Genomic DNA, 19,372 nt, shown 5'->3' with positions numbered 1-19,372 from the left:
ACCCTTTCCCAGTACCCTCCTACCTTATCTTTCCCCAGTTCTCTTTAATTTTTCAGCTGATCTGCCACAAAAATTTGAAACTCCATCATTCCAGTTAAATCAAACTACTGTCTATTGCTCAAATACAGATGCCCTCGGGAGGAACAGCCTAGTAAATCTTTACCATTAAGACATTTGTGATGAAGCATGTGTTTGATCTATGTAGCCAGTGAGATTACTTGCCCAATACAGACTCACCTGCTTGTAGAAAGGAGGACCAACAAGCCCTCCACAGTAGGGATCAGGCAGCCCAATCAGTACTGGAGCCCACAGGCAGAGAAAGAGCACTTACAAAGAAGGCAATCACTTTTTTTCTTTTCCTTTTTCTCTTTCTCTCTCTTTCTTTCTCTCTCTTTCTCTCCTTCCCTCTCTCTCTCCCTCTTTCTCTTTGTCTTTGTCTCTGTTTCTCTCTCTCTTTCTTTCTCTCTTTCTCTCTTTCTTTCTTGCCATTCCTAGGGCTTGAACTCGGGGCCTGAATGCCTTCTTTGAACTTTTATTTTGCTATAGCTAGCACTCTACTACTTGAGCCACAATTCCACTTCTAGCTAGTTTCGGTGATCAATTGGAGATAAGAGTCTCACAGAATTTCCTGTCCAGGCTAGTTGGGATCCTCAGATTTCAGCCTTCTAAGTAGTTAGGATTACAGGCATGAATCACTAATACATAGCTGTCAACCACTTTGTGTGTGTGCATACTCACTTGCCTGTGTATGCTGAGTTTGAACCCAGTGTTTGACACATACTTAGCACACTCCCTACCAGTGAGCTATACCCCAACCTAATTACAGATTTTTGGGGGGGGAGGGGGAGTCAGTCATGGGACTTGAACTTGGGTCCTGGGTGCTGTCCCTAAGCTGTTTTCGTTCAAGGCTAGCGCTCTGCCACGGTGAACCACAGTGCCACTTCTGGGTTTCTGATGGTTAATTGGAAATAAGAGTCTCGTGGACTTTCCTGCTCTGGCTGGCTTTGAACCACAGTCCTTAGATATCGGCCTCCTTGAGTAGCTGGGATTGCAGATGTGAATGACCAGTACCCGGCAATCACAGATTTTTAAAAAATTTTATTCTTTTATTTATGTTGTGCTACTACTGGGGCTTGAACTCAGGGCCTCACACTCTTGCTCAGGTTTTTGTTTTTTTTTTCCTCAAGGCAGGCATTCTACACATATACTTCCCGAATCACAGATTTTAATGTCACCATTTTTGCTCAGGTTCAATCCTCTCTGGCCAGATTGATGGGTGTTTTATGATTAGCTTTGTCACAGGCTTTATTGGGTGTGTTACTGGGAGAGCTTTCCAAGAAGATTTCCCCCCCCAAAAAAGGAGGTGAAGAATTCTGATTTTCTAAGCTCCCTTTACTGCTGAGACTCCCCCATGAACTTAGAATAACACAAAATAAATTTTCTAAGTAATCCACATAGAAGGCACCCAAACAGAGACATGTCATGTAAGAAGACAAATCAGGGTGCACAGAGAGAGAATAAGCCAGCAGCACTTTCTGACAAGGCTATCAGCTGGTGGGAGCAGAAGGGACTAGCTGGGGCTTCCAGTTCAGAACTGGTCACATCTACGTATGGTTGCCTAGCAACTTCCCAGTTATCCTGCTTTGATAAGATCGCTCAAGCCTGGAGACAAAGGGTCTGGGGTTGGTCTTACAACCCAAGGGTCCAGTGATACGGGTGCTGTGCTTACAAAAACCAGGTCCTATCCATTCCCACACCTAAGAACCTCCCGTAGAAGCGGTGTTCAGTTGAGCATCTAGAAGAGAAGTGGAACATGGAAAGAATTCTGGTCTGTGTATTTTTGAACAGTTGAATCAATTTCTTGCTTTTTTGGCGACTTTTCAGCCTTACTTCCTGGTTCTGTCTCAATTCCTGAACCTAGCTTAGGGTTTTTTTGTTTTTGTTTTTTATTTTGTTTTTGTGCTAGTCTTGAGGCTTGAACATAGGGCCTGGGCACTGTCCTTAAGCTTTTTTTGCTCAAGGTTAGTGCTCTACCTCTTGAGCCACAGCTCCACTTGCAGCTTTAAAAAATTTTTTTGATGATTAATTGGAAACATGAGTTTGGCCTTACAACCAAAGGGTCTAGTGACATGGGTGCTGTTCTTGCTGTTTTACAAAAATCAGGACTTTCCTGCTCAGGCTCGCTTAGAATTATGATCCTCAGATCTCACCAGCTTAGTTTTTTATATATTTTCTAACTTCCCTGTGACCTTGTGCCCGCCTATTCTGTCTCAGGTGTGTGTCTTTGCTTTACAACCCTCGAGTTACAGATTGTCTGTGACACCAATTTTACATGAAATGATGACACGCCTTATAATCATCCTCATTGTGGCAGCAGACATGCTTCGCCTGGTGGTGCAGTCACTTTAGTGCATTTTGAATCTCCACATAATGAGTGTCAGAGCTGATTTAGTTAAGATTCCCCACTTACTGGGGTAAATGAGACTCATGACTTTTTCTTTTGTGCATGATTATATGCAGGTGAGATCCTGGGTAGCTCTCAAATATTATCGCTCCTAGTTTGACTTCCTTTTTTCTACTGTGTTTACATTTGGCTAGTGTGGTTGCCTGGGAAACAGCCGTAGGGTAAAGATAGGTTGGTTGTTTGAGGAATTGGAATTACTGGCTATTTGAAGAGGCAAAAGACCCATTAGATAAAAACAAAAAGTAAACATGTAGCCTTGTGCTTTTAAGTGTGCTATGGAAGGTTCTATTAATGCAGTGCAGTTTTTGTTTTGGTGCCATTCTTGAGGCTTGAACTCAAGGCCTGGGCACTGCCCCTGAACATATTTGCTCAGGGCTATAGCGCTACCACTTGTGCCACAGCACCACTTCCAGCTTTTTTTTTTTTTTTTCCCTGCCCAGGGTTGGCTTCAACCCTGAGATATCCTCTCAGATCTTAGCATCCTGAATAGCTAGGATTAGCTACTATTGTGGTAGCCCACTAGTGTGGGCCACCAGTGCCCAGTTTGCAGTGAAGTTTTAAATTTAACTTTCTTCTAATTCATTTAAGATCATCAAATGCCAAATAAGCCATGTGGGGGGAGGGACAGGGGGAATGCAAACTGCCTTTAACTCAGACATGGTGACTCATTCCTATAATCTTGACTACATGGATGGCAGGATTGAAATTTGAGATCAACCATGGCAATAACTTCATGAGGCCTCCATCTCAACAGAAAATGCTGGATCTGGTGATACACACCTATCATCCACTCCAGAGCAGGAAATATAAAAAAGAAGATATTGGTCCAGGCTGGCCTAAACAAAATGTGAAACTCTATCTAAAAAATAACCAAAGCAAAAGGCCTAGAGCTCAAGCAATAGGTTGCATGCCAGATAAGCACTAGGCCCTGAGTTCAAAGGCCAGTACCACTACCACCATCAACAACAACAAAAAACGACCTTTGAAATTAGGGGTATGGTAGTGATTCTTAGCATATTAGAGGCCTTGGGTTTCATCTCCAACACCAAAAACAAAACAAAACAAAACAAAAAAAACCCTATCTTTTAAAAATGAAGTTTCTGGGCTGGAAATATGGCTTAGTGGTAGAATGCTTGCCTAGAATGCATGAAGCCCTGGGTTTGATTCCTTAGTACCACATAAACAGAAAAAGCTGGAAGCGGTGTTGTGGCTCAAGTGGGTATAGTGCTAGCCTTGAGCAAAAGCAGCTCAGGGACAGGCAGTGCCCAGGCCCTGAGTTCAAGCCCCAGGACTGGCAAAACAAAAACAAAAAAAACCCAAGTTTCTCATTGTGTACACATATTAAATTGTGTTAAGAGACTCTGGAGGAAGTAAAGGCCTTGACTGTTAAGTGTGAGTGATTTATTTGAATGTCTATGCAGGAGATAATTCATTAAAATAAAAGATGAAATTGAAAGCCTTAGTGAAAAAGTATGAGGAGTACTAACATTGCCTGACTTCACAAGATGTAATTATAGCCATGCAATTGCCCTGGCAGATTCTCCTGTTAGCTTATAGAAAATATGTGACTGTTACATAAATTTTCTGACTTAATGATATTGCTCTGAAGAGTGATGTGGGGTTTTTTTTGTTTGGGTTTTTTTTTTGTTGTTGTTTTGCCAGGCCTGGAGCTTGAACTCAGGGTCTGGGCACTGTCTGTCCCTGAGCTGCTTTTGCTCAGTCAATGCTAGCACTATACCACTTGAGCCACAGCACCACTTCCAGCTTTTTCTGTCAAACCCAGGGCTTCGCGCATGCTAGGCAAGCACTCTACCACTAAGCCACATTCCCAGACCCTGTGTTTTTGTTTGTTTTGTTTGTTTTCTGATAGTAAATGGAGTTTGAACTCGAGGCCTCATCCTTGCTCAGCTTTCTCGCCTCACTGGTGCTCTATCACTTGAGACACCCCTCCAGACTACCTTTTTGTTGATTATTTTGGACTTAGAGGCTCACAGACTTTTCTGCTTGGGCTGGCTTTGAACTTGAATTCCCTGGATTTCAGCTTTCTGAATAGCTAGGATTACAGATGTGTGTGAGCCATGGGTGCCCGGCCAGAAAGTGAATTTTAACAATTTTGTTCGTCTGGTGTTTGCTTTTATAACATATTCAATGAAGACCATTTTCACCAAAAACATGACTGAATTCTAGTTTTAGAATCTCTGACAGTTACAACAGTGCTAACTTCCAGTTGACATTTCAAATTAGCTTTCCCGTCTCCCAGAACAGAACCTCTGACAAATTTTATAAATACAGGGGCAGAATTCTACTGAACATCTAGTAGGTTATTTCTGATGATTTATAGAGGCTATAACATATATTACATATATTTATGTTATATATGTTTATATAGATGATGTGTGTGTGTGTATGTGTGTGTGTGTGTGCTACTAGGGATTGAACCAGGCTTCACACTTGCTAGGCAGATGCTATAACACATGATTCATGCCTCCAACCCATGTAATGATCATGTTCTTCCTCATCTTGTTCACTTGGTACGTGATTTACCAGATAGTAGAGGAAGAGAAAAGCAGTCTTATTCAGTCTTACTCTGAAAGCTTAATAATCAGCAAACAAAGGTTAAGGTGTTAAAGTAAATTGTGTCCCTTACATTCCTTGCCTTGTTTATACCAGGGACTATGACATTCAGAATGGCTTTTTGTTTTTCTTTTGCCAGTCCTGGCTTCAAAACTCAGAGTCTGGGCACTGTCCCTGAGCATTTGTGCTCAAGGCTGATGTTCTACCACTTGGACCCCTGCTCCACTTTTGGCTCTTTGCTAGTTAATTGGAGACAAGGATATTACCGATTTTCCTGCCTAGGCTGTCTTCAAACCATGATCCTCAGATCTCAGCCTCCTGAGTAGCAAGGATTTGAGGTGTGAACCATCAGCTAGCACTGGCACTCAGAACGTTTTAAAGGAGAGATATTTTAGTCATGACTTACTGAACCTACAGCAACAAAAATAATTCTCAAATGAAAATCTAAGATCATAGATTTATATAGAGTTACCAATGAAACTTTCAAAAGTTAAATAGTGAAGAAAGTTGCTTCTGTGATAGTACTTCATAGTATTGTATTTTGTCAGAGGGTCTTTCATTGCCTACTGTCTGTTCTTAAAGTAGTTACGGTGTTTATAAATGGATCTGTGGCTACAAGAGGATAATTAGAAATCTGCTGAATGATCAGGAGTGGTTTCCTGATTCTTGGCATCGCTCTGAATGTCTTTTTTATTTCTAGAATACAATTAAATGCTTTATCAAAGCAAGACATTCAACTTCATATTCAGAAGAAATTGTGTGTGTGTGTGTGTGTGTGTGTGTGTGTGTGTCAGTCCTGGGGCTTGAACTCGGCCTGGGCACTGTCCCAGTGCTTTTATGCTAGTGTGCCACAGTTCCTGCTTTTTTCGTGGTTAATTGGAGATAAGCATCTCACATACTTTCCTGCCCATGCTGGCTTTGAACCTTGATCTTCAGATCTCAGCTTTCTGAGTAGTTATGATTACATGTATGAGCCACCAGTACCCAGCTATCTTCTTTCACTGCCCAGAGTTATGGTTAGCATTAAACAAAGACTACAACTCACTTTTGAGAACAGACCCAAGTTCTTGCTCCGTTTTCTTTCAACACATTGCTTTACTTCTAAAAATGCATCAATGACAAACACAAGGTATATAAAACCTATAAAACCACCCTACCTACCCACACATTTGTCTACAGACTAAGTCAACCCTAGACCATGATTTTGAGATTAATGTCTTTAAAAAAAACTTGTATTCATATTCAGAAAATAATATTGATCAAAAAAAATCTCTCTCTACTCCTCCCTCACAATCCAGAACTTTTTTTTTCCTTGCTAGTTCTGGGGCTTGAACTCAGGGCCTGGGCACTGTCCCTAAGCTGCTTTTGCTCAGTCAATGCTAGCACTCTACCATTTGAGCCACAGTGCCACTTCCAGCTTTTTTTCTGGGGGGGGGGGGCAGTCATGGGCCTGAGACTGTTCCTGAGCTCAAGGCTAGTGCTCTACCACGTTGAGCCACTTTGCCACTTCTGGTTTTCTGGTGGCTAATTGGAGATAAGAGTCTCACAGACTTTTCTACTCAGGCTGGCTTTGAACCTTGATCCTTAGATCTCCGCCTCAGGCATGAGCCATCAGCATCTGGCCTGGCTTTTTCTGTGTATGTGGTACTGCAGAATTGAACCCAGGGCTTCATGCACGCTAGGCAAGCACTCTACGACTAAGCCCCATTCCTAGCCCAGAACTTTTGTGATTTTCTATTTTTGGAAACTATATTTTCCCATTGGCAGATGCTTTTTCAAGGGGAATTTTTCCTTAAATATTATATTTACTTTTAAATGAGGAAGAAAAGAAAATAATTCCTCTTTCATCTTTTAATCTCTTATCCTTCTTAAAATTTTTTACCTTCCAATTGATAAAGTTGGTCCTTGTGTTTGACATGAGAACATGTTTATGGAAAAAAAATACCACTTGATGTTTTGCAAAAATTTCTTTCATGGAATGATAGTACACATTTATAATCCCAGAACTTGAGAGGATAAAGTAGGAAACCAAGAGTTCAAGGCCAGCCTAGGCTACATAGCAAGATCCAGGTCAGCCTGGGTTGTATAATGAGACTCTTTCTCAAAAACACACGCATAAAAAGACCTTTGTAATATGTCTGTGCCTCTCCGTTGAGGCATGCTTAATTATATTTAAAATATGAACTCTTATGTCATGTGTTGGTGGCTCACACCTGTAATCCTCAGGAGGCTAAGATTTAAGAATTATGGTTTGAAGCCAGCCTGGGCAAGAAAGTCCATGAGACTCATCTCCAATTAACACTAAAAATCCTGAAGTCACTGGATGCTGGTGGCTCATGCCTGTAATCCTAGCTAATCAAGAGGCTGAGCCCTGAGGATCACAGTTCAAAGCCAGCCTGGGCAGGAAAGTCCATGAGACTCTTATCTCCAGTAAACCACTGGAAAACCAGAAGTGACACCATGGCTCAAGTGGTAGAGCACTTGCCTTGAGCTAAAGAGCATGGGGACAGCACCCAAACCCAGAGTTCAAGCCCCACAATCAACCCCCCCCTCCAAAAAAAAATCCTGAAGTGGAGTTGTCACTTAAGTGGTAGAGCACTGTCCATGAGCACAAAAGTCCAAGGATAGCACGTAGGCCCTGAGTTCAAGCCCCAGGACTGGCACCAAAAAAAGAAAGGGAGGGAGAAGAGAGAAGGAGGGAGGAAGGAAGGAAAGAAAGAAGGGGGAAAGAAAAAAGAAAGGAAGGAAGGAAGAAAGAAAATGAACGATTATATATTGAATAAAAATTAGTCAGCTGGAGCTGGCTCAGTGGTGGAGCGCTTGCCTTGCAGGCATGAGGTCCTCATCTCAATTCCTCAGCACCACATAAGCAAAAAGAGCTGGAAGGGGCGCTGTGGCTCAAGTGGTAGAGCACTAGTTTTAAGCTAAAGAGCTGAGGGACAGCACTCAGGCCCAGAGTTCAAGCCCACGACCAACAAAAAAACAAAACAAAAAATTAGTGAGCTAGACTTTTTAATTTTGGTAACTATCACCTATCTAGTACTTAATTCATTACTTACTTTTTTATATTATGATTCAGCATGTTTTAAATTTGTCTTCAGTTCCCCAAGACTTATTTTTCTCCTGAGCCAAAACAAAGTTAATATTGAGTCTGAGAATGAAAAAATTCCAGTTACTTCTGCCAGTATGAAAACTCAATGAGAGCAAAATTCTTTTTTGCTTTATATTTCTGGTTTTGTTGTTTTGTTCTTACTTCCTAGAGACTGGAATAGTGTCTGTGACAAGTACACAGAAAAGTACTTGGGGGATGAGAGCAGGAGGATCTGAGAGCAAGGCCAGTTTGGCCTTGCTTAATGAAGTATTTGCTTAACGAATGACTGAAATAACTCTTTTATAAAAGAGTATTTTTTGTGGTATTTGTTGTTGCTTTAGGCTTACTTATGTGTTATATTTGTTCTACTATGAATGGCAACAGAATACTGAAGGGGATTCCTGAAGTACTTGAATGATACAGAAAGAAAGAAGTAGGAATTAATGAGCATGAGGCAGTAGTAGGGAATAGGCCCTGAACACGCCAGACCTACTAAAGTCCTCCCTCCTTTTGCGTCTTCCTAGGAGCACTCACCGTGGGCCTTGTGCGACAATGTCAAACTATCCATGGACGAGACAGGACATGCATCCCTCCCCGACTCCCCCCAGAGTGGGTCACCACACTGTTTTTTATCATCATGGGAATCATATCATTGACTGTCACATGTGGTTTGCTAGTGGCTTCCCACTGGCGAAGAGAAGCTACAAAATATGCTCGATGGATAGCATTCACTGGAAGTAAGTAACCTGTGCGTACTAAATTGGTCTAGGAGGTACCCACTCTGGTATTTCATGGTGATAATCAACAGTCAATAACAAGGATTCCATAACCATCTTAAGAGCACCACTTGCTTTGGCCAAAAACTGCCCAGCCCATCAGTTCTTCAGAACTCATCATTCAAGGCCAGGAGTTCACAACCAAATGCTTTGTGGAAAATGTTATTTTTGTGATATAGGTGCTCCAGGTTTGTGACATAGAGCTATTACTAGCCTGAGTCTTTTCATTACTTTCCTAAAGATACTAGTATCTTCTATCCAAATTTAAATGAATCTTGAAAAATATAAACTGCATGAATTAGATGGAAGGTGATGACTGACTTTTCAATCCTGATTTTGAGAGTTTTCTGTGTCTTTTATGACCATTGAAAAGACAATACATTTGATTATTTAATCATTACATTTCAGCATTTCTTACTCTACTGTGTCATGTGGCAATAAATTCACATTGGCTTATATTTTGCAAAATTGGTTTAACTTCAAAATACCAGCTGTTTATCCCAACTTAAAGGCATAAAGGCACAAAGAAAAGTTATTTCTGTAATTGTGCTTTTTTTCTGAAGCAGTTTTGCACCCCAGGGGACTTTTAGCAATATTTGCAAACGTATTTAATAGTCACAAGGAAATGGAGATCTCCTGGCATCTTGTGTATAGAGGCTAGAAATGCTGTTGCACATCCAACACATACACAAGACAATCTCCCACAGCAGGGTCACTTGACCCCATATGAAAGCTGTCCTAAAGAAATGGAAAGGACATTACATGTGCAGAACACTAAGAAATGGCTAATTCAGTGTTTTAAAGTTGCCTCAGTTTATGTAAGTTTCTAAAGATAAATGTTATAGCGCAGCTTACTTTCATCTGAGTGGATCCAGGTGTGGTGGCTTATGACTGTAATCCTAGCCACATGGGAAGCAGTGAATTAGGATCTTGGTTCATGGCTAGCATGGACAAAATATTTTTAAGATGCCATCTCAACTCATACAGAGTATGTCATCCCAGCTAAAGAAGGAAGCATAAATACAAGATTTTGGTCCATGCCAGTTCTGGGGGAAATAGTGAGACCCTATCTCAAAAATAAACAGTAAAAAAAGGCCACACATATGGCTTGGTAATGGACTGCCTGCCTAGCAAGCAAAAGCAATAGAAATAACTAATATGGACTAAGGGATTAACTCAAGTACCCTATTAATAATGGAACTCAGTAGCTATGTAGGAGGCTGAAATCTGGAGGATTGTAGTTCAAAGCCAGCCAGGGAAGAAAATTCTGTGAGACACTATCTTCAAGGTAACTAGCAAAAAGCAAGAGTAGAGTGATAGATAGCAAGTGATAGATCACCAAGCAAGCAAGCTGAGCAAGCTCAAAAACTCTTAGTTTAAACTAGGCTAGGCCCAGTGTGTGTGTGTGTGTGTGTGTGTGTGTGTATGTGCGTGTGTGTGTGTGCGTGTGCGCGTGTGCGTGTGCGTGTGTGTGTGTGTGTGTGTGTGTGTGTGTGTGTGTGCGTGTTAGAACTCAGTTTATCTGGGCTGGAGATGAAGATGAAGCTTAATAACAGAGCACTTGCCTAGCATATGCAAAGGCTTTTTTTCCCCTGGGACTGGAACTCAGGGCCTGGGTACTGTCCCTGAGCTGCTTATCCTCAAGGTTAGCACTCTACCACTTGAGCCACAGTGCCACTTCTAGATTTTTCTGTTCATGTGGTACTGAGGAATCAAACCCAGGGCTTCATGCATGCTAGGCAAGTACTCTACCACTAAGCCACCTTCCCAACCCTGCAAAGCATTCCCCAGTACTGGGAGACAAACAAAACTCCTTCCTGTAAAATGGTGCTACTCCTTCTGGAGCCTGTTTCTAGCTTTTTTTTTTTTTTTTTTTTTTGGTCTGAAACCAGAGGCTTGCTTTTGCTGGCATTCTACCACCCAAGCCACGCCTCTAATCCCCTCTTCCTAACTATCTGTGAAACTTTCTGTTTACATTTCTGGCTCTGTTTTGCCTATATATCACCCTTGATTTTAGTTTTAGATCAATTGCCTTTGATGTAAACATCTCCACCCTTGTTAAGCTGTGTGAGACAAGTTGCCGATCTCTCTTGTCAGAGAAGTCTCTGAGACAGCTCTTTTCTAGAGAGTAAGGGCTGGAGGCAATTTAAGAGGCAAAGTAGCTAAATCAAAAGTTATCAGGGAGGATTGTAAAGAGGCTAATCCTTCCTCCCTTCGTCACCAGCACAATCTCATCTCCCAGCCTAGATAGAATTCATTCTTTACAGAGTTCAGTAATATCCAGGAAGGAATTGGTCTCTGCACTTAGTTGAAATTTGGTAGTACTTGTGCTCTGAGCACCAAGGTCTAAACTATAATTTAACAGAGGCAAAGCAAGCATTAAGAGTCTTTCATGGGCTGGGAAGGTGGCTCAGTGGTAGAGCGCTTGCCTTGCATGCCTGAGGCCCTGGGTTCGATTCCTCAGCACCACATAAGCAAAAAGCCGGAAGTGGCGCTGTGACTCAAGTGGTAGAGCGCTAGCCTTGAGCTGAAGAGCTGAGGGACAGCGCCCAGGCCCAGAGTTCAGGCCCCACGACTGGACCCAAAAAATTAAAAAATAAAATAAAATAAAATAGTCTTTCATGAGCTATTTGTTCAGCTGAGCCACTGAAGGAAAGAGCTCAGATTACCTTTTTTATATTCCTCTTCAGCAGAGAATATTTAAGTGGAGTTGATCTCAAGTGCAAGGTGTTTTTTCTTTTATCTTTGTAGTGATCTAATGTTTTGAAATAATATGTGTATATGATACATATTTAAGTTTATTGCGAGTGTAACCAACTAAAATGTCTCTTTTATGATTCCATCTCCCAATCCTCACTAACCTCTTTCCTGGAGTCAGTCACTGTTCACCAGCTTCTGACGTTTTCTACTAGCAGTATTCTGTACATAGAAAACTGTATGTACATGTGTATGTTTTATAAACATATACTTACATAAAAATTGCCACATACTATTCTGTGCCTTTGTTGTTGTTTTTACTTGGAGTTAATTTCCTTAGTTTTTGTTGCCAGAGCTCCTTTGCTAGGAACTGTTCTGAGAGGAAATTGGCTCCCCCTAGTGTTAGCTTCCAGTCCTAGAAGATTTGCATTGTATCTTCTGTATAATTCTGTATTTCAGTTTTGTAACATTATGTAGTTTTATAATATTTTTTTCTTTTCTTTTCTTTCTTTCTTTTTTTTTTTTCGGTCGGGGCTTGAACTCTAGGCCGAACACTGTCCCTCAGCTCTTCAGCTCAAGGCAAGTACCCTACCACTTGAGCCACTAGCACCACTTCTGGTTTTCTAAGTGGTTTATTGGAGATAAGAGTCTCACGGACTTTCCTGCCCAGGCTGGCTTTGCACTGTGATCCTCAGATCTCAGCCTCCTGAGGCTCACAGGCGTGAGCCACCAGCACCAGCATTCTTTTTTTTCTTTTTTTAAAAATTTTTGTCATTTGTGGGTCTTGCACTCAGCCTAGGTGCTATCCCTGAGTTCTTTTTGCTCAAGCTAGTACTCTATCACTTTAAGCCACAGCACCACTTCTGATTTTCTAGTATTTCATTGGAGATAAGAGTCTCACAGACTTTACTGTCCTGGCTGGCTTTGAACCCCAATCTTCAGATCTCAGCCTCCTGAGTAGCTAAGATTATAGGCATGCGACACCAGCCCCTGGCTTAGTTTTGTAATAATCTGATGGCTGCCTTGGTGGGGAAATGTGTCTCAGGAGAGCCCCCACATGATGGGTCACAAGAAAAACAAAGACAAGGCCTGGCTTCAAGGTTCTCCTGCCCTTTCCCTGTCACTCCAGTTTACAGCCTCATCTACCAGAACATCCCATTTCTCCCTCTCCCCGCCAAGAAATGTATGCCTGGGGGCTGGGGAGGTGGCTCAGTGGTAGAGTGCTTGCCTTGCATGCCTGAGGCCCTGGGTTCGATTCCCCAGCACCACATAAGCAAAAAGAAAAAAGCCGGAAGTGGTGCTGTGGCTCCAGTGGTAGAGCGCTAGCCTTGAGCTGAAGAGCTGAGAGACAGCGCCCAGGCCCAGAGTTCAAGCCCCACGACCGGACCCCCCCCAAAAAAAGAAATGTATGCCTGGAGAGCACAAGCTCATCAGGACCCAGTCTTCATCTTCAAGGCTTGGCAACTATTACCAGCATTAATGATGTTTTCTGATCTAAAGTAGACATCAATAGCTTAAAAGAAAAACTCATCCATCTGCATTAAATCTAGTGCCTAGGAATTACAGAGAGATAATGATTCCTGGGTCATGTATAAATCAAATGGGAGTTTGTTGCTTCCTTAATACTTGGTTAAGTTTTTCTTAACCAACTTGGAAAATATTTAACTCTCAAATACTAAATTCTAGCTGGGCGCTGGCGACTCATGCCTGTGATCCTCGCTACTCAGGGGGCTGAGATCTGAGATCTGAGGGTTGCAGTTCATAGCCAGTCCAGGCAGGAAAGTCTGTGAGACTCTTATCTTCAATTAACCACCAGAAAACCGGAAGTGGTTCTATGGCTCAAGAGGTAGAATGCTCACCTTGAGCTGAAGAGCTGAAGAATAGCACCCAGGCCCAGAGTTCAAGCCCAATGTCTGACAAAATAAATAAATAAATTCTAAATATAGTTACTAAATGAGTCCTCCATTATGAAGGATAGATTATTATTTTACAGTAGAAAAATAGGGAAGAATAGAAATGAGGTAGGCACATCAATTAAGAGAATTAACCAATTTAATGTTTATCACCAAAGCACTTTAAATTATTTTAGTGTTTCTTGAATTGGATTAGTCAACATTAGGAAAAAAATCTGTTTTTAAAACAATCTTGTCCCTACCAGGAGCTGATGGCTCAGGCCTGAAATCCTAGCTACTCAGGAGATATGAGGATCACAGTTCAAAGCCAGCATAGGCAGAAAAGTCCCTGTGAGACTCATATCCAATTAACCACTCAAAAACCAGAAATGATGCTGTGGTTCAAATGGTAGGGTGCTAGCCTTGAGCACAAAGAAGCTCAGGGAAAGCATCCAGGCTGTGAGTACAAGTCCCACAACTGACCAATAAAAACAAAAATCTAGTTCCATAGCATGCATGTGTGTGTGTGTGTGTGTGTGTGTGTGTGTGTGTGTGTGTGTGTGTGTGTGTTGAAATAGGGTTTCACTGAATAACCCAAGCTGGTCTTGAATTCAAAATTTCCTCCTTTGTCTTGGAGTACTGTGATTATATACCTATAGGTGATATGTGTATACATATTTGTGTATATATTTACATATTTTATATATTATATTAACATATATTATATAAACATATATAAAAATATATATACACATATCTATACATGCCACGATGCCCAGTCCCATTGTGGGTTTTATTAGATTGTTATAATCATCTAAATTGTGATTTCATTTTATCAGCAAAACCAAATTAAGTCATAAAACAGTTAGTAATTGGTGTCATGATAAGTGAGCCCTAACAGCTCACTACCACGAAAAGACCAAAACTGTAATAAAGTTTATTGCCTGAATTTTTCATGTGTTCTGTATCATCTCATTTGTTCCTATCATAAATAATCCAAGCTTGCTTATGTAATATTATTTGATGTGGTCATTCCTCCAAAATGAAACCAGTTGAAATAATATGTGTATATTATATGTCTATATAATATATGGTAAGCTATTTCAGTGGTAAAAGCAAAGAACACTAGTGTGTTTCCATAGTGAATGTTGGTTACTTTTAAAATGTATTGTTGGAAATATTTCCACCCTAAAAAAAGAATTCCTAATTGGCTTTTTAAGGACTTCTATGTTAAGTTCTACTGACTGGTGACCCAGAAAATTTTAGAAACAAGTGTCATCGGATACTGTTATCCAGGTCTCTCTCCATATTCCTGGAGACTGTTTTAACTTAGAAAAGGTTTCACACTTAGCTAATAGGTGAAAGCTTCAACTTCTCATCTACAGTGGCTAATAATCTGCATATTACATGGAATTGAAATAGTTCTTTTACCAAAATATTTGAGGCGCTATGAGCATTTAACCAATCTGCCTTTAAAACCCCACGTTTGTTTTTGGAAAAGCTAGCCATCTGTAGGTGATTTATTTTCACTGAGAAGAGTATTTCTTTGGTAGCACAGAAGAACATGTTGTTGCTAAAAGATTAGACCAGAATTACTTCTACCAGGACACTGGGTTTCTGATGTGTTCCTAAAACCATTTTAGTAAATAATATATGTCATTATCTTAATATGCAAAATGCAATAAAGGTTTCTTACCCTCCCTCATACATCTCTGTAATAAAATTTTTATTTCTTGGGGCTGGGAAGGTGGCTAAGTGGTAGAGTGCTTGACTTGCATGCATGAGACCCTGGGTTCGATTCCTCAGCACCACATAAGCAGAAAAAGCCAGAAGTGGTGCTGTGGCTCAAGTGGTAGAGTGCTAGTCTACAGCTGAAGAGCTGAGGAACAGCGCCCAGGCCCAGAGTTCAGGCCCCATGACCGATCAAAAACATAAAAATTATTTCTTTGGAACATGGTCCATGATAAGAGATAACCACTCTGACAATTTGTTAGCCATCCCAGAGAGATGATATTCTTCTTTTTTCTTTTTTCTTTTTTTTGGGGGGGTCGGGTTGTGGGGCCTGAACTCTGGGCCTGGGCGCTGTCCCTGAGCTCTTCAGCTCAAGGCTAGCGCTCTACCACTTGAGCCACAGCGCCACTTCCGGCTTTTTTCTTTTTGCTTATGTGGTGCTGAGGAATTGAACCCAGGGCCTCAGGCATGCAAGGCAAGCGCTCTACCACTGAGCCATCTTCCCAGCCCATGATGATATTCTTCTTACTAGCAAGTTATCAATCAGAGTAAGAAAAATGCTGCTTATTTTTAATGTACTTTTTCTCCAATTCCTTCTAATTAATATTAGGAGGATTAAGAGGATAATACTGCACAGCATTTATTCAACACTTTCTGCTAATCTGGCACTTTGCCAGGGACTTGACATTATTATATTTTAACCCTCCTAGTATTTCTGTCATTTCCAGAAAGCAGTGAAAGGCTAGCTAGAGAGAGGAGGAGCAGAGCTTTACTCAGACTCCAGCCATCTTAGTTCCTATTCTGAGTGGTTTAGTATAGTATAGAGGAGTACTTAGAAGAAGACCTTTCTTAATGCTGATGATTCAGAATCATCCTGGAGTGTATATAAAGGGTGAACTCAGCAAATGCTATATTTATTAGGCATCAGAAACATTTTCTGTAGTATATGCAGATCTTTTGATAGTAGGCCCCTGTTTCAACAGGTTTGGACTTTGTGATCAATGTACAAGCTTTATATATTTCCTTTGTGCCAGATTTTCATTGTTTAGTTTTTATAATCACCAAACTATGTTACTAATGCTATGTTTTGGTTTGTTTTCCAGTGATCCTTTTCTGTATGGCTGCCCTAATATTTCCAATAGGATTTTACATCAATGAAGTCGGAGGTCAACCTTATAAATTACCCAACAACACAGTGGTTGGGTCATCATATGTACTTTTTGTCTTATCAATTTTCTTTACAATAGTAGGACTTCTGTTTGCTGGCAAAGTTTGTTTACCAGGCTGATGAATGTCTAAACTGCTTGACTCATTATTTTTTTATTTTATTCTATTTTATTTTTTAATTTTGAGAGACAGGAGGACAAAGACAAGGCATCTGAGCATTCCTGTCCTGGGAAGATGCTTAGGTGAAACCAATGCTGAAAAATGCTTCTGATTTGTTCTCACTATGCACTTTGGATTTAAAAATAATAATAAGGAGAGCCTTTTCCATAACCAAATACAGACAATATTGACTAAATCTCCTGAGTATATTCAGGCAGTCAATCTGCACTGTGATAGTGACCTAGAGAAGGAGAATGCTTTATACTGAAAAGCATGTGGCCCTTTGGGACTCTATTGTTCCGTTTTTAATGTCTAATGATTCATTTGTGGAAAAAAAAAATCTAAGTATTTATGAATCATGGTGAACCAGAGGGATGCAAGGAAGCGTGGGGCTGGCCTCACATCCTAAGAAGTTAGTGTTCACAGCTTCCCTGTAATGGTGGGGGCCCTTGGCACCAGAAGGGGTTGCTGATGCATTACTGTACCAAGAAGCCAATAGATCAAACCCTGTTCGCTAAAATGTATGTAAAAATTCTGAAATTCCCTAATCTCTGTGTACAAAGAGAGAGAAAGAAAGAAAAAAGAAAGAAAGACAGAAAGAGAAAAGAATACTATTAGACACATTTGGGGTGGGTGGGTGGGGAAAATCTTCCTTATATTTATATAAATATATATAATATATATATTTTGCTGATGCAGTATACAATGTGTATATATGTATGTATGTGTATGTGTGTGTGTGTGTGTATGTGTGTGTGTGTATACGTTTATATACACACACATGCAAACAGTTCCTGGAGGAGAACTCTGAATGCTTTGCTAGCAAAACACTGTGGTGTGCAAACCTAGAATTCAATAGAGAAAAGCCATTTAGCTGAAGGCTGTATAGCGGAGAGAGTCTTCAGTTTACCTCATTCTTTGTAGCAGCCCTTGATTTTAACAGGTTTTTGTAATAGGTGCAAATAATCCCATACCTTTCTAGGTGCAATTTTAAGTTAAGCTAAAAATTCTTTCTAGGTTTAATTTATTTGTATATGATAATAGAAGGTAAGATCACGTCACACCTTATAATTTGGGGATTCTGACACTATTTAAATTATTGGCACCTGTTGTCTATTACATAGAGTTGTGTTTTTTTTCTACTGGCTCAGTCTGTTACATTAATAATACATTTTCTATGTTCAAGCACACAACTTTACATATACAAAGATCACTAGCAAATATCTGGCTGTTCTGGCTATTTACAACACTAACTTCATTCTGCCATAAAAGTTAAGTTTTGGTTCTCATCTGTACGCATTATTAATATATCCTAAAACTTGAGCAATACAACATTTTCTTTATATGATGTATGCCTTTGTTTGCTTAAAGCTGTTTTCTTTGCATTCACTTTCAAAGGCTGTTACTAAGCCCACAGTTTTAAAGGAGCATTGCCGCTAACCCTTTAAGTCATGCATACAGTATTCCTCTTCTCCACATTTCCACACCTTCTTGTCAATGCCTATTTTTCCTGGTGGACACTATAGATAATCTCCTGTATGAAATGTGGGGCAGGAGGGTGTTGCATGGCAGTGGAGCCGAGTTTTTCCTGTTAAAGTGACTTGGCAACAAAATGTCCCTGTCCGTGAGGAAAGTTAGCATCCCAGACTTCCTTCAAACAAGCAGAAGCAAATGTGTGAGGTTACAGAATGGTCACTTCAGAAGTGGGCTATCTCCTCAAAGTATGGAATGGAGGACATTGGTGGGTTCCACTCGGACTTGTTTGATAATCATACATCTTATTGTTAGTCCCACAATATTTCATGGTGAATGAAATCCCCAGTGTTTCAGCTCACTTAGGAACAGAGCGGGTATGGAGCTCCCCTGGGTATATTCCTTGAGTGGCCTGGGGAAAAATCATGTATTAGAAACCTTTGGGAAACCTTTTCTTCCAAGTATTATGATGACCAGCCAATTAAGATGGCCACCAGATGTATTCTATGGACATTTGGGATTGCGGTTCCCACGTGCTTTGATTAGTCCTCAATCGATGGGAAGCTCTGGTTGTCACCATTATGCCACTGAGATCAAGTGTTAGCAAAGTACGGTTCAAATGACCTGATGATGATATATGTACCTATATCTAAATATATCTACATATATCACTAAGAGCTTTTCTCTTCCAAAAGATGGGATTTTATTGTAAATAGTTTCTCAAAAGTATTTTTAACTGGATCATGAGCATGGGGAGAGGAAGTTTCTCAGCTGCTAAGAATTTCCCCACTGTTTACTTCTGTCACTTACAGTGGTATTGCATAGAAGATGACAACATTTAAGGTTTTATTTGTATCTATTACCCAAAACTGTTGAACTGTCTTTAATTTCATCATTGTTTTCGAGGTGGGGGTGTATGAAGGGCTGAGGGGGGAGCAGGCCCTCTAGGCAGTCAGCACCCTCACCCCGGACTGAGACCATCCCAGCCAGTAGTGTGTGAAGTCCAGTCTTTGTACCGCTTCCAGACCAAGCATTGAAGTGGACTCAATTATAGAAATTTCTGTCAATCCTGTAAGTGAAAAGATAGCCAACTGTCAGCAGTTGCTTCTTTAAAAAAAAAAGGTCACTCTAAAAAGTACTATATATTACATTATTAATTTATAGCAGGAAATCATATCTTGTAAAATGTATATAAAACACTGTTTTATGGTGCAATCATTTGTCAAACTTTTGTCTGATACATTGTTTTTAGAGTGTACATTCTTCTCATACCTAAGAATATCACTGTAAAATCTGCTGAAAAGTATTTTAGGTTTAATTTGCACAAGGCTGAATTAGTTTGAAAAAT

At 40.5% G+C, this 19,372-nt stretch overlaps 1 protein-coding gene across 2 annotated transcripts in view; it reads left to right on the top strand.

Annotated features, from left to right (window-relative positions):
* Window positions 1-17,113, top strand: part of Mosmo (modulator of smoothened) — a 73,926-nt gene extending 56,813 nt beyond the window's left edge. Inside the window, exons 2-3 of one of the 2 annotated variants that reach the window (XM_070004365.1) lie at window positions 8,654-8,866; window positions 16,329-17,113. In XM_070004365.1, the coding sequence (XP_069860466.1) occupies window positions 8,654-8,866; window positions 16,329-16,513 (398 nt within the window). In that variant the 3' untranslated portion in view covers window positions 16,514-17,113. Of the gene's footprint in view, window positions 1-8,653; window positions 8,875-16,328 lie in introns of those variants that run through there. The other variant, XM_070004366.1, reaches the window with a different exon arrangement.
* The last annotated feature ends 2,259 nt before the right edge of the window (window positions 17,114-19,372 follow it).

This window comes from Dipodomys merriami, unplaced genomic scaffold, assembly GCF_024711535.1.
Source record: "Dipodomys merriami isolate MVZ:Mamm:240054 unplaced genomic scaffold, mDipMer1.0.p SCAF_62, whole genome shotgun sequence".
NCBI lineage: Eukaryota > Metazoa > Chordata > Mammalia > Rodentia > Heteromyidae > Dipodomys > Dipodomys merriami.
Note: the sequence above shows the minus strand (reverse complement) of the source record. Positions and strands in the feature narration are given on the sequence as shown.